This window comes from Patiria miniata, unplaced genomic scaffold (assembly GCF_015706575.1).
Source record: "Patiria miniata isolate m_02_andy unplaced genomic scaffold, ASM1570657v1 HiC_scaffold_10, whole genome shotgun sequence".
Lineage (NCBI taxonomy): Eukaryota > Metazoa > Echinodermata > Asteroidea > Valvatida > Asterinidae > Patiria > Patiria miniata.
The window spans coordinates 10,806,976-10,820,093 of NW_024037048.1; the positions used below are offsets into that span (position 1 = coordinate 10,806,976).

General features: G+C 41.6%; 1 protein-coding gene across 4 annotated transcripts in view; it reads right to left on the reverse strand.

The window, feature by feature from the left end:
* The window catches only part of LOC119737879 (chromodomain-helicase-DNA-binding protein 1-like), a 49,221-nt gene that overhangs the window by 13,250 nt on the left and 22,853 nt on the right, over positions 1 to 13,118 (reverse strand). For all 4 annotated transcript variants that reach the window (XM_038212519.1, XM_038212545.1, XM_038212537.1 and 1 more), the window contains 12 exons: positions 12,394 to 12,543; positions 11,422 to 11,570; positions 10,910 to 11,006; positions 10,660 to 10,752; positions 9,765 to 9,944; positions 6,983 to 7,173; positions 6,407 to 6,448; positions 5,237 to 5,379; positions 4,194 to 4,320; positions 2,940 to 3,090; positions 1,218 to 1,331; positions 123 to 431 (listed from right to left, as the gene is read on the reverse strand). In XM_038212519.1, coding sequence (XP_038068447.1) covers positions 123 to 431; positions 1,218 to 1,331; positions 2,940 to 3,090; positions 4,194 to 4,320; positions 5,237 to 5,379; positions 6,407 to 6,448; positions 6,983 to 7,173; positions 9,765 to 9,944; positions 10,660 to 10,752; positions 10,910 to 11,006; positions 11,422 to 11,570; positions 12,394 to 12,543 — 1,746 coding nt within the window. The remainder of the gene's footprint in view (positions 1 to 122; positions 432 to 1,217; positions 1,332 to 2,939; positions 3,091 to 4,193; positions 4,321 to 5,236; positions 5,380 to 6,406; positions 6,449 to 6,982; positions 7,174 to 9,764; positions 9,945 to 10,659; positions 10,753 to 10,909; positions 11,007 to 11,421; positions 11,571 to 12,393; positions 12,544 to 13,118) is intronic.

Consider the following 13,118-nt stretch of genomic DNA (forward strand, 5'->3'; position numbering starts at 1 on the left):
GACATCACACATTCTTATTTGCTTTTGCGTCAATTATGAACAAGCCTTCACAAATGCTGGTAATGACTTTGACCAAGCTAATATGGTCAGCTGACCATTCCTAGAAGGGTTTATTTCTTTACCTTTTTCTCTTTCTTAGTTTCTGGCTCGTCGTCAACAATCTCGCCTTCTTCTTCCGGTTCTTCCGTCTTGACCTTCTTCCTGCGTTTACTCTCTCCTTGTTCCTTATTCTCCTTCTCTTCTTTCCCGTTGTCGGCGGTTTTCTTCCGAGCGCCTTTCCTTCCCTTCTTGGCGGTTTTCTTGGCGGTGGTGTCTTCGTTGTGCGCTGCTTTCTTCCGGTTGTTGGGTTTGGTCTTGGGCTCGCGTTTGACGGGGGCCGGTGGTGTTGCTGCTGCTGGTGTGTCTTTGGGTTTCCGCGTTTTCTTTGGTTGCTGAGAAAGGGGAGAAACAACGAAATGAATTGAGGACTTGTAGTGACTTGCGAGGACCTTTGTGGACTTGTGAGGACTTGTGATGACTTGCCATGGACTTGTGAGGACTTGTGAGGACTTGTGAGGACTTGTGAGGACTTGTGATGGACTTGTGATGACTTGTGTGGACTTGTGAGGACTTATGGGGACTTGCGATGGACTTGTGAGGACTTGTGAGGACTTGTGTGGACTTGTGAGGACTTTTGTGGACTTGTGAGGACTTGTGATGTCTTGTAAGAATTAGCGATGGACTTGTGATGACTTGTGATGACTTTTTAGGTCTTGTTATGACTTGTGGTGACTTGTGATGGACTTGTGAGGACTTGTGAGGTCTTGTGAGGATTTGTGAGGACTTGTGTGGACTTGTGATGGACTTGTGATGGACTTGTGATGATTTGTGAGGAATTGTGAGGACTTGTGATGACTTGTGGGGACTTGTGAGGCCATGTGATGGACTTGCGAGGATTTGAGATGGACTTGTGATGGACTTGTGAGGTCTTGTAATGACTTGTGGGGACTTGTGATGGACATGTGAGGATTGTGAGGACTTTTGAGGTCTTGTGAGGACTTGTGAGGACTTGAGATAACTTGCCATGTACTCGTGATAGATGTGATAGACTTGTGATGGACTTGTGATAGACTTGTGATGGAGTTGTGATTGACTTGGGATGGAGTTGTGATTGACCTGTGATTTACTTCTGATGGGCATGTGATTGGCTAGTGATGGACTTATGATATTCATCTCACCTCAGCTATGAGTTCCTCTTTGTCTCGTTGTTTCTTGAGGAGTTTGATGAGATACTCGCATCTCGTCTGGAGTTGCTTCCCTTGAGGTTTCTTCTGAGGGTCCGGTAATAATATCTACAACGAGATAGACAGGAGGTTGGAAGGTAGTAAAATCTCAGCTAACAAGATAAATTGATTAACGACTTGATTCATTCAAATGAAAGCAGGGAAGGCTGCAAGCAGATATCCCGCATGCGCGTTTGGAATTGTGAATTGGCTAATAGTAACATTCCAACGTCTCTAGTCAAACGCTGGTCAAAACGTCATCACGAAATGTCGCAATCCTGGTTCCCTGCTGTGCGTTATGATGTGTGCGGCTATTGGTAACCAGTGATGCAACCATGCCCTGGGCTCCGGTTCCAAATAGTCGATTAGAGTAGTCCGACCTTCGTGCATTCGAGTGAAGTTAAAACTGCGCATCGGAACTGAGCACCAGAGTACCCGACCCTTAATGTCAGGAACCGGTTCTAGATTATGGGATCGGGTACCCGTAACCAACTTTACAAATTACTGCGTTACTTCTCAGACAATGAACAAGAAAGGTTTTGAAGTCATTAGTGGGGAATTTTCAAAATGATAATCAGGCCACATGGGAAAAAACAAACATATTTCACACTTATGAGCTGCAGTTTACACCGTAAAGCTATAAAGCTCAATGTACACACTTGTATCTTGCTGTATTGACGCACCGATGAAGTAGTATTATCGTGCGGACCTTTGTAAACAATCTCAACAGCAACTTCCAAGATTTGAATTTTGGCATGTTTGGCAATGTTTGGTTTCTTTAACGAGTACCCATGTATCCGTGGTTTTTTTTAATCGGGTAGCCGGTTATATATATAGCCCTCGCTTGATATTTCTCCTGGCTGCTCTATGGGCTCCGTTGCAAAAGTACCCCCTCAACGGTAAGAAAGGGAAAGTTGGGGGAGACCACTGTGAGAGACATTAAAAGTACTGCCAACCACACCTGAAGCTCATGCGAAAACGCTATAGATTTGTGTATCTTGCTTTGTTGTGTAATGCACGTTAAAGAACCCAGTTACACTTATCGCTAAGAGAAGGGGTTTGCCCCAGTGTTTCTGGCAGTGGCTTCAATATTGCAGATTAAAACTTAATTTGCCAGTGATGCTGAGATACAAGAGCTTTGGTCAGTTTTGAACAAAAGACACAAAATATCTCATGTTTTATTCATAACAACTCATGCATAATTCATGCAGCACCTTGTAGCCGAGCGGTTAGAGCGTGGAGCTACGGAGTGGAAGGTTGGCATGCCCGTAGCCATGCGCGTCGGCAAAATGAAAAAGTTTTTTTTTTTCAATAAAAGATGATGTCTCAAAACCGCCAAACTCACTGGTTTGACTGGAATCCTGCTGCTGCACAATTTTAACGTGTTTTTAGATGGGGTTATGATCGAGAATAAGCTTTATATGGCCTCTCTGGACTCCCATATATTTGCACTAAGTTTAGTCGGGCACCATTTGCAGTCATCAGCCGACATTTGAAGCCCCCCCCAAAAAAAAAGGTAAAAAAAAAAAAAAAAAAAGCCGCGTCGCCGCACCACTTTTTGGGCAAGCTCCATACCAGAAACCAAAGACTTTTTTCTTGGGCCTTAGCAAGTTCAAAGTAGGAGAATTTCTACCACATCTCATGGTAATAATCTGCGCTTTTGCCTTTTCAGCCTACCTTATCGTGAAGGTTGAGTTCTGGATCCATCTTGATAGCCTCCCAGCTGCCCATGCCGTACTCGTAGATGCCCTTCAGTAGATTGGAGTCTTCATCCACGCTCCAGTCCACGTCCCAATGAGCCACCTTGGCTCGGCACTCCAGCTGGTATCTAAAAACAACATCAAAGATGACTCCTTGTCAAAATTCATCTAACGACTGAGATTTTTTCCTTTAAAGGGCATGAAATGAACGGAAAATACCGGACAAAAAATCCTAAAATCAGGAAAGAAACCTGAAATCAGGAAAAAAAACGGACAAAAAATCCTGAAATCAGAAAAAAACCTGACCAAAAATCCTGAAATCAGGGATATACCGGACAAAAAATCCTTAAAACAGCAAAATACTGGACAAAAAATCCTGAAATCAGGAAAATACCGGACAATAATTCCCGAAATCAGGAACAAATCTGACAAAAATCCTGAAATCAGGGAAAAACCCAACAAAAAATCCTGGGATTTCCTTGCTAGGTAAAAGGGCGCCCTCTTTGCTGGCGCACAGAGCCCATAACCTACAGGGTGAGTAAAAAAAAAAATTGGCAGGACAAATTTTTGAATGAAGTTTTGCCTGTAGCACTTTCAAAATCTAGGATATGAAAGCCCAGTCATTAAGCTTTCTTTTAGTACAAGAATCATTCAAATCACTCATGTACTTTTCAAGTTACGGAATTTTGAAAACAAACACTGTTTTAATGTTCTGTCCATGTATCACAAAAAGTATGTGCTCTTCAGCAAAATGAAAACAATTCTCATAGGATGCATGTGAATTGTTTTTGTTTTGCTGAAAGAACACTTACCCTTTTTGTGATCCGTGGACAGAACTTTAAAACGGTGTAATTGTGTTCAAAATTCCGTAACTTGAAAAGTACATGAGTGATTTAAATGATACTTGTACTAAAAGAAAGCTTATTGATTGGGCTTTCATATCCTAGATTTTGAAAGTGCTACAGGCAAAACTTTATTCAAAAATTGGTCCTGCCATTTGGGTTTCATTTATTTTTTTACTCACCCTGTATGCCAGACTTTGAAATAACCTAGCAAGCAATGACAAAAAGAACAACTCGAGACCCGAGAACTACAGACAGAAAATATAGGTTGCGCAAATGAAACTGCTTAGCATGGATCAGTTTCTGGTTTCTTGCGTTCACTGAGTAAATCTTTTCCGAGCTTAGCGTTTATGTTCTTAGCAAGCTGGATAAATTGGCTTCCCGCTTACTTCTTTCTCTGGACAGGATCGGCTGGTATGGTCTGGACCAACGCTTTAAACTCCTCTTCATGTTTCAGAAGTGACGGAGCGTTGATGGTGACTCCGGATATCTTCAGTGTAGCCCCTCTCTTCTTGCCTAGAGGAAATTGACCAAAAAAACAGTTAAATTTTCGTGACTTACTTGTAATGGACTTGTAATGGTCTTGTGATTGACTTGTGATTGACTTGTGACTGAGTTGTGATGACTTGTGATTGACTTGTGACTGAGTGGTGATTGTCTTGTGATTGATTTGTGACTGACTTGTGATTGTCTTGTCCTTGATTTTTTTGTGACTGACTTGTGATGGACTTGTGATAGACTTGTGATTGACTTGTGATTGACTTGTGATGACTTGTGATGACTTGTGATTGACTTGTGATTGTCTTGTGACTGTCCTGTGATTGACTTGTGATGACTTGTGATTGATTTGTGACTGACTTGTGATTGTCTTGTCCTTGATTTTTTTGTGACTGACTTGTGATGGACTTGTGATAGACTTGTGATTGACTTGTGATTGACTTGTGATGACTTGTGATGACTTGTGATTGACTTGTGATTGTCTTGTGACTGTCCTGTGATTGTCTTGTGATTGTTGTATGATTGACTAGTGATTGTCTTGTGACTGTCCTGTGATTGTCTTGTGAATGTTGTATCATTGACTAGTGAATGTCTTGTGATTGTCTTGTGATTGTCTTGTGATTGACTTGTGATTGTCTAGTGATTGTCTTGTGATTGTCTTGTGACTGTCCTGTGATTGTCTTGTGAATGTTGTATCATTGACTAGTGAATGTCTTGTGATTGTCTTGTGATTGACTTGTGATTGTCTAATGATTGTCTGGTGATTGTCTTGTGACTGTCTTGTGTTTGTCTTGTGACCGTCTTGTGTTTGTCTTGTGATTGAATGATGGTTGTCTTGTGATAGACCAATGGTTGTCTTGGGATTGTCTTGTGACTGTCTTGTGATTGACTAATGATTGTCTAATGATTGTCTTGTGACTGTCTTGTGACTTACCATCAAAGTCAGCTTCTTCTCGTAAGCGTTCCTCATACTCCTCGATGGCCCTCTTACATCCATCATGCAGCATGGTACCCAGCTTCATCAGATCAGCTTGGGACTTCTCCTGCAACTCGGCATCACCGGCGATGGCTTCCAATCTGTATGAATTATGCATGAGAGGTTATGAATAAAACATGAGATACTTGTGTCTCTTGTTTAAAACTGAGCATAACTCCTGTATCTCAGCATCACCGGAAATGGCTTCCAATCTGTATGAATTATGCATGAGGTTATGAATAAAACATGAGATATTTGTGTCTCTTATTCAAAACTGAGCATAACTCCTGCAACTCCGCGTCACCGGCAATGGCTTCCAATCTGTATGAATTATGCATGAGGTTATGAATAAAACACGAGATATTTGTGTTTCTTGTTCAAAACTGAGCATAACTCCTGTATCTCAGCATCACCGGCAATGGCTTCCAATCTGTATGAATTATGCATGAGGCTATGAATAAAACATGAGATATTTGTGTCTCTTATTCAAAACTGAGCATAACTCCTGCCACTCCGCGCACCGGCAATGGCTTCTAATCTGTATGAATTATACATGAGAAGTTATGAATAAAACATGAGATATTTGTGTTTCCTATTCAAAACTTAGCATAACTCTTGTTACTCAGCGTCACCGGCAATGGCTTCCAATCTGTATGAATTATACATGAGAGGTTATGAATAAAACATGAGATACTTGAGTCTCTTGATCAAAACTGAGCGTAACTCCTGTATCTCAGCATCACTGGTAAAGTTCCAATCTGCATGAATTATGCATGAGAGGCTATGAATAAAACATGAGATACTTGAGTCTCTTTTTCAGAACTGAGCATAACTCCTGTATCTCAGCAATACCCGCGAAGTTCCAATCTGCATGAATTATGCATGAGTACTTATGAATAAAACATGAGATATTTTTTTGAATTATGCATGTGAGGTTATGAATACAACAAAAGATATGAATAATCATGTCAGCCTTTACAAAACCTTGGATTCTCTGTCAGGACAAAAAATAAATAAAAATATAACACAGGACGAAGTAACAGTATTTATTATCCCGTCCTACATAATTCGTGTTGATAAATGTTAAGTCTTTACGTATCGACAAAAGACTGTCATACATGTACATACCTTGTTAGCGGTTCACCAAATTTCTTGTAACTCTTGATGAATCTACAAAAAAATGAAAACATAAAATTTGTTACAAAATAGAAATTTGGGACACATTTCCAGACCTTTGATAAAGATAGTCTCTACTAATAAGGGAATAAATGTGTGCTTGGGAGGTGTTAAACACTATGTTTAAGACTGGTTGGAGTCAGGAATGCTGATAATTATCCGAGCTGAATCTAAGGATAAACACATTTATTTCCATTCATAAATACCTTTTCGGTGAAAAAAAAATCAAAACTTTTCGGTCCATTTGTGACCCGAGGAATACACCTTAAAACGATGTTTGTGTTTAAAATTCCGTAACTTGAAAAGTACACGAGTGATTTGAATGATTCTTGTACTAAAAGAAAGCTTATGAATTGGGCTTTCATATCCTAGATTTTGAAAGTGCTACATGCCGAACTTCACTCAAACAATGGTCCCGACATGTGGGTTTCGTTTTTTTACTCACCCTGTATAGGCCAAGAATCATTTGCATAGGTTACAATAAATCATGGAAGTCAGGCTTCAGATTCCATATATCTATACACGTACCTTCTGATTTCGGCATCAGTGAAACCGTGCACACCGTCCCGCCGCGTCGTCCGTGGTCTACCCCGCGGTTTCTTGGTTTTCTTCTCCGTGTCGCTTTCATCCGTCTCGCTGCTTGAACTGGAGGAGCGCGAACGCTTGGTACGCTTCTTACGTGTCACGGAGGCCTCTGAGTCACTGCCTTGGTAGGTCATCTTTAGAAAAGGAAAACAAAAAAAATCAGCATAAAGCCCGGTTCATACTCGGCGCGAAAGCGAAAGTGAACGCAAATTTGTGACGTCATGTCACGTATTCGCGCTGCAAATTCGAAAAAGTTGAGCACATTTCAACCCGGGCGAATTTCGCAGCGAACGTTTCATGACATCAAATTCGCTTCGCATTCGCGTGGAGTATGAACCGGGCTTAAGACCCAAAAACAAAGTCTCCGGTTTCTGGTCTGCGGGCATCATCGTAGCCATGGGCATCGGCAAAATTTAAAAAAAATTTAAGATGATGTCTCAAAATTGCCAAACTCACTGGTTTGACTGGAATCCTGCTGCTGCACAATTTCAACGTGTTTTTAGATGGGGTTACGATCGAGTATAAGCTTTATGTGGCCTCTCTGGGCTCCCATATATTTTGCACTAAATTTAGTCGGGCACCATTTGCAGACGGTGTTGTAATTTTGTAATTGTGCGTCTGGAAGCCAGACTGAGGGAGCGATGGTCGTGTATCTGGAAACAAAACGCTTTTAATTAGCGCAATGTGTAAGGGAGCAGACTAATGACCAGCCTGGCAGCACACGCACGATATCGATGTCGCTGTATGGTCTGACGTTACCGTTTTCTCTGATTTTTCTCTTGACTATCCAAATTTCCCGAAGAATGTTCGTGTCGGTCGAGATCTTAAATGGGTGCAGAATTCTCAAGCCTTATGGCCTTACTGAGGTCACCTCAAGCTTCACCCTGAAGGATATTTTTGAGAGTTTTAAGGAGATCGAAGCATCATCTGCAACATCAGCCGACATTTGAAGAACAAAAAACTAGTGGCCTAAGTGTGATCTTGAAGTGATATTATGTGAAGGCAAATCTCTTGTGCATCGGTGTGGGCTTTAAAGGTAGAGTAGATCATTTGCAGCTTTCGAAAAAGTCACTGACCAAATTATTGTTAAAAGGCTTACTTGGTCTTATGGATAGTAACAACACTTAACTCCCTGTGAAATTGTTTCTGCTGACATGCTGTCATTTTGAAGAAAACAATAAACGAAGGTCATCTCCAAAGATGAGTCAAGTGATGACGTTAGCAGTTGGTTTGTAACTGGGCAAATTCGTGAATGGGTGCATGCAAGCGTTGATGAGACGCACATGTGTGTATTGTTGCTATTATTCGTCAGTTCAGTGCGCGACATAGCGTAGCTGCAATCGGCTGAATGAGAACATTTCCCGGATGCTGATTTGATTCGCAATACTCGGCAACTTTTGAACTGAAATTGAGGTCCTCGAATATTGTTTTCTCGTAATATACAGCATTCACTGAGCTAAAAAATCATCAGGTTTAGTTGCTAAGCACCCGTCTTTAGATTTTGAGCACTTTTGTTGACTCAAACGAAAACAAAATGCACAAATGACAAATAATATACTCTATTTTTAAATAATATCAAAAAATTACAATGGATGTAGTAAGTTGCATGATTTTGAGTATTCCTCTAGGAATAGACCTTTCTTTTTGCACTTCATAGTCATAGTTTTTACCAAGCAGTGGTTAGCGTAGTATTGGCACCAGAATTTTTAAAAATCATGAATAATATATTACTTTTACACAGGCAAACTGAAAGGGACTGTACTTCCTGGAATACGCCCAATGGGGCTACATAACACGCTTTGAAAGATATGATGTTACTCGGAAAGAACATTTAAAAGTAGATATAAACATCCACACAACTATCCTTTAAATACTGGGCGTTTATGTTTTATTCTTGTGTTATGTGTGCGAAAACAAATTTCGGGGTCCACTTTTGCGACCCCATAAATTCGGGCTGTTCATTGATAGTTGTGATTCCATCTGTAAAGTGTTTGCCTTTTGCGGACGTGTAAGAAACCACATGTGCATTGGTGCTGTGTGTAATTTATGTGACCTACACAACGTGTATCGTGACTGAAAACGACAGGAAAAATAACAGCGTTGCTGTTGAAACCCCTCAGCCAGAGTCAAGTTATCATCCGGAAACCATTAACCTTTAACTGAACATGGTGACCTTGACCTTTTACCTTTGACCCCAGAACCAATCCCAACATGCCTGTACTTTTTGGGCAAACCCCTACCGAAGTTAGACACCAAAATTTCATTTCTAACTCAAGTTATCATCCGGAAACAATTTACCTTGAACTCACCACGGTGACCTTGAACTTTGACCCTTTGACCTCAAAACCAATCCCAACTTGCCTTCTCCTAAGGGCAATCCCCTACCAAAGTTACAATCCCAAACAACATTTGTAACTCAAGTTATCATCCGGGAACTAAGCTGCCCGGACGGACGGACGTTCTAGCCAGACGGACTTGTGGGGTGATAGCATTGTGTTCCCATTATCCCTTTTTCTAAAGATTCCCTTCTGGGGTGATGTTTTTCCATTGTGTAAAAAGTGGGGTGATGTGTTCTGAAAGGAACATCACCCCACAAGGGTGGTCTGGTCAGAACGGACGGCCCGACATATGGACATCCGGACGGACGCCGTAGGCGATGACAATACCCGTCGAGCCTCTCGGCTGAGGGGTAAAAATGCGTTCAGGTGCTACTTTGTTCTCTCACCCTGTTGACTTGCTTGCGGACTCTCGGAGGCAGATACAGCTGGAGTTGCTCCTTCTGTTTCGCATCTTCCTCCACTTTCAGACGGTTAGCCTCGGGGATCAAGTCCTCCCAGTCTTTGCCCGTATCCTCGACAACCGCCTCCATCTCCTCATCGTCGACCATGGAGGAGAAATTGGCAACCTAGCAACATAATGGTTAGGAAAATACTCAGGTTACTTAGAGGTAAACAAACTTTTAAATCACTGACAAATCTGAGGCATTCTCGCAAAAAGAGACCGAACTGGGCGCGTTTTCGCGACCATGACAAGAAACATGTTTCGGCTTTGGTCATGGGTTGAGCGTTTTCATGACTTCGGTTGGCTGGAGTGACGTCACTGTTCCGACCAAAACCGAACCAAGGCCAAGGGTCGTTACGGAGTGCATTTCAAGATTGCAAAAGATAAATAAACGACATATTACAAAACAGTGTTGGAGGAAAATAAGCCTGTAATGCTTATTTTCAATATGTACCTCGTAAGTGTGTACGTTTTAAGTGGCCTGTAATAAAATGTCATAAAATGGCCGCTATCGCCTTAAAATTCTTGATGATATCAAAACGTCCACAACGTTTGTTTACAACTTTTTGACACAGTTTTAGGTTCAGGGTTTTTGTACGCATGTGTAAACATGTTTCTGGTTATCAACTTGACGTCACATACATGATTAAAAATAATGTTATTGGGCTTTTTCTCAGCGTTTCCAAATTTTTTGTGAATTTCGGTAAGAAATATGGAAATTCCGTACTGGTTGGCAGCTCTGCTAACCATAGTTAATCACAGTTCTAAAATACTTTTCAAAGATAAAGACAGAGGCATATTCTCCCAAGTGTGATGGGTGAGGATTCTTAAGACCTCACCTTGAACTGAGAGAGGAGTTCTTCCCCTGCTCCACCATTGTCTTCAGCTTCTCTCGTCTCTGCTCTCTCCAAGATGGCATCAATATCCATCTCCTACAAAGAAAAGGACAAATAAAATAACACTTGAGACTCTTATCTTGTTTGAGAGTTAAATTGACAATAGGGTTGTTGCCTTAGAAGTTGAAGTCAAACAAATCTGTTGTTCAGGGGCGGGCAAGGATGAGTTGAAGGGGGAGGGGGAGTTTCCTACCTGTTGTTCGGACTCCTCGCCATCAGCTTCCTTGAAGAGGTCTTCAACTCCAAACTTGAGAATAGCTGCCAGTTCCTCCTTGTTGAAGGGTGTGTGACTGAACAATTCAAAAGAGACAAATACATTTAATTACAAGACTGAAGTAATAAAGTCCGTCACGAGCCAATATGGCCCACTGGCCAGCATTCATCTCTGGTTACAGTGGCATGAAACCTCTGAGAATATTTCCATTCCCCCTGGATGGGATGCTAGTCCATCGCGGGTTACTCCCCAGCTAATGCCGGTACCCATTTATACTTCTGGGTGGAGAGAGGCAAGCGGGGGTGAAGTGGCTTGCCCAAGGACACAACATGACCAGCAGCTGGATTCTAACCCCTGACCCTCTGATCTTGAGTCACGAACCCTAACCACTAGGCCGAAATTCCACACTTAGAAGACTGAATATTTTTGTAAATTAGTTCATAAACAATGATGACGACTCCCGGCCCATTTTCCTCCGAGTTTAATCCTACCTGGCTGAGGCGGATGATTTGGACAGCACCGTCCGTCCCGTCGTGTCCATCCTCTGGATGACCAGATGATCGAGCACCATCTTCCGTTTGGCCCTCTCGACAATGTCCTCCTCAACACTGCTCTTTGTGACCAACCGATAGATGTTCACCTAGGGTTGCAATCAAAAAACAAACAAAATTGAAAAAAAAATAGAATTGGAACAGACTTTTCAAGACGTCATTATCACTGCATCTTATACAAGTAGCTCACATGATGACACCTAAACGTCTTGCTCAGCATCAATAGGGTTCGATCGTATGACGTCAAAGTACCACGTGACCACAAAACAATTAAATTTTAAAGGGAATGTACATCATTGGCTTTTGCTGTAATTTTCAGAAATGAACTATTTGAGGGGTTAGTATAATAGATCAAATTATTGTTACACCGACAACATGTTTGAAGTTTTGTTTTCGAAAATGCTGGAAAAACCAAGAAAAACAAAAATGTTCAAGTAGTCTGGTTTCCTGAGTCCACTGAAGATGAAATGGATCAATTTACAGATGCCGGAAAAATTGTAAGCTAAGGGAACCAGTCTAGCTGACCTGCACCCATTCATGAACATAAAACCAATTAGCAAACAAAATTGGACTGAAAAAATGGTAAATTTGGAGCATTAGTGAAAAATAGTTAGGTTTTTCCTACGGTGGTCGGCCGACCACCGTTGGAAATGTAAACAAAAATACAATTTTCTTGAAAATGACTACACACCAGTTGCCATAATTTTACAGGATGCTTTAGACTGTCATTTACCAACATCCTGTAAGGTATTTTGTAAAAACTTGGTCATTTTATTTTTTGATGTTTGCAAATGTTGTATTTTACCTTTAACTACACAAAAATGTTGTGTAGGTGCAGGTTACATGGGTCAGTGAGGGAGCCCTATCAACAGAGTGAGAAGCACACATTCTACGGGAGTCTGTTTGACTGACCTGGTTCCTCTGGCCGATCCTATGAGCCCTAGCCATAGCCTGGATGTCATTCTGTGGATTCCAGTCCGAGTCAAAGATAATAACCGTGTCTGCTGTGGCAAGATTTAAGCCCAGACCACCGGCCCTTGTGGATAACAGGAAGCAGAAATCCTGCAAAGAAAACCAACAAATTATCCAAATAATTTGCGAGGTCAAATCTTTTCAATTGATCATCTTCAATGTGGCTCCTGTTGCCTTACATGCCTTTTGCCTTGCTCCTTTGAACAAATGAGAATACAGTCGAACCCTGATAAGAAGAGCACTGTTAATACAACATCCTGTTTATTACAAGGAAAATGTTAGGCCCAACGTCTTTGTTTTCTATTACTGATAATACAAGGTACCTGTTATAACAAGGTTATTTGCAAAGTCCCAAGGACCTTGTTATAAAGGTGACAAAATGTATTTCTATTCCCCCTGGATGGGATGCTAGTCCATCGCAAGTTACTCCCCAGCTAATGCTGGTACCTATTTGTACTCCTGGGTTGGAGAGACGCAAGTGGGTAAAGTAGCTAGCCCAAGGACACAACATATGGCCAGCAGACTGAGAATATTTCTACTCCCCCTGGATGGGATGCTAGTCCATTGCAGGTTACTCCCCAGCTAATGCCGGTACCCATTTGTACTCCTGGGTGGAGAGAGGAAAGTGGGTAAAGTAGCTTGCCCAAGGACACAACATATGACCA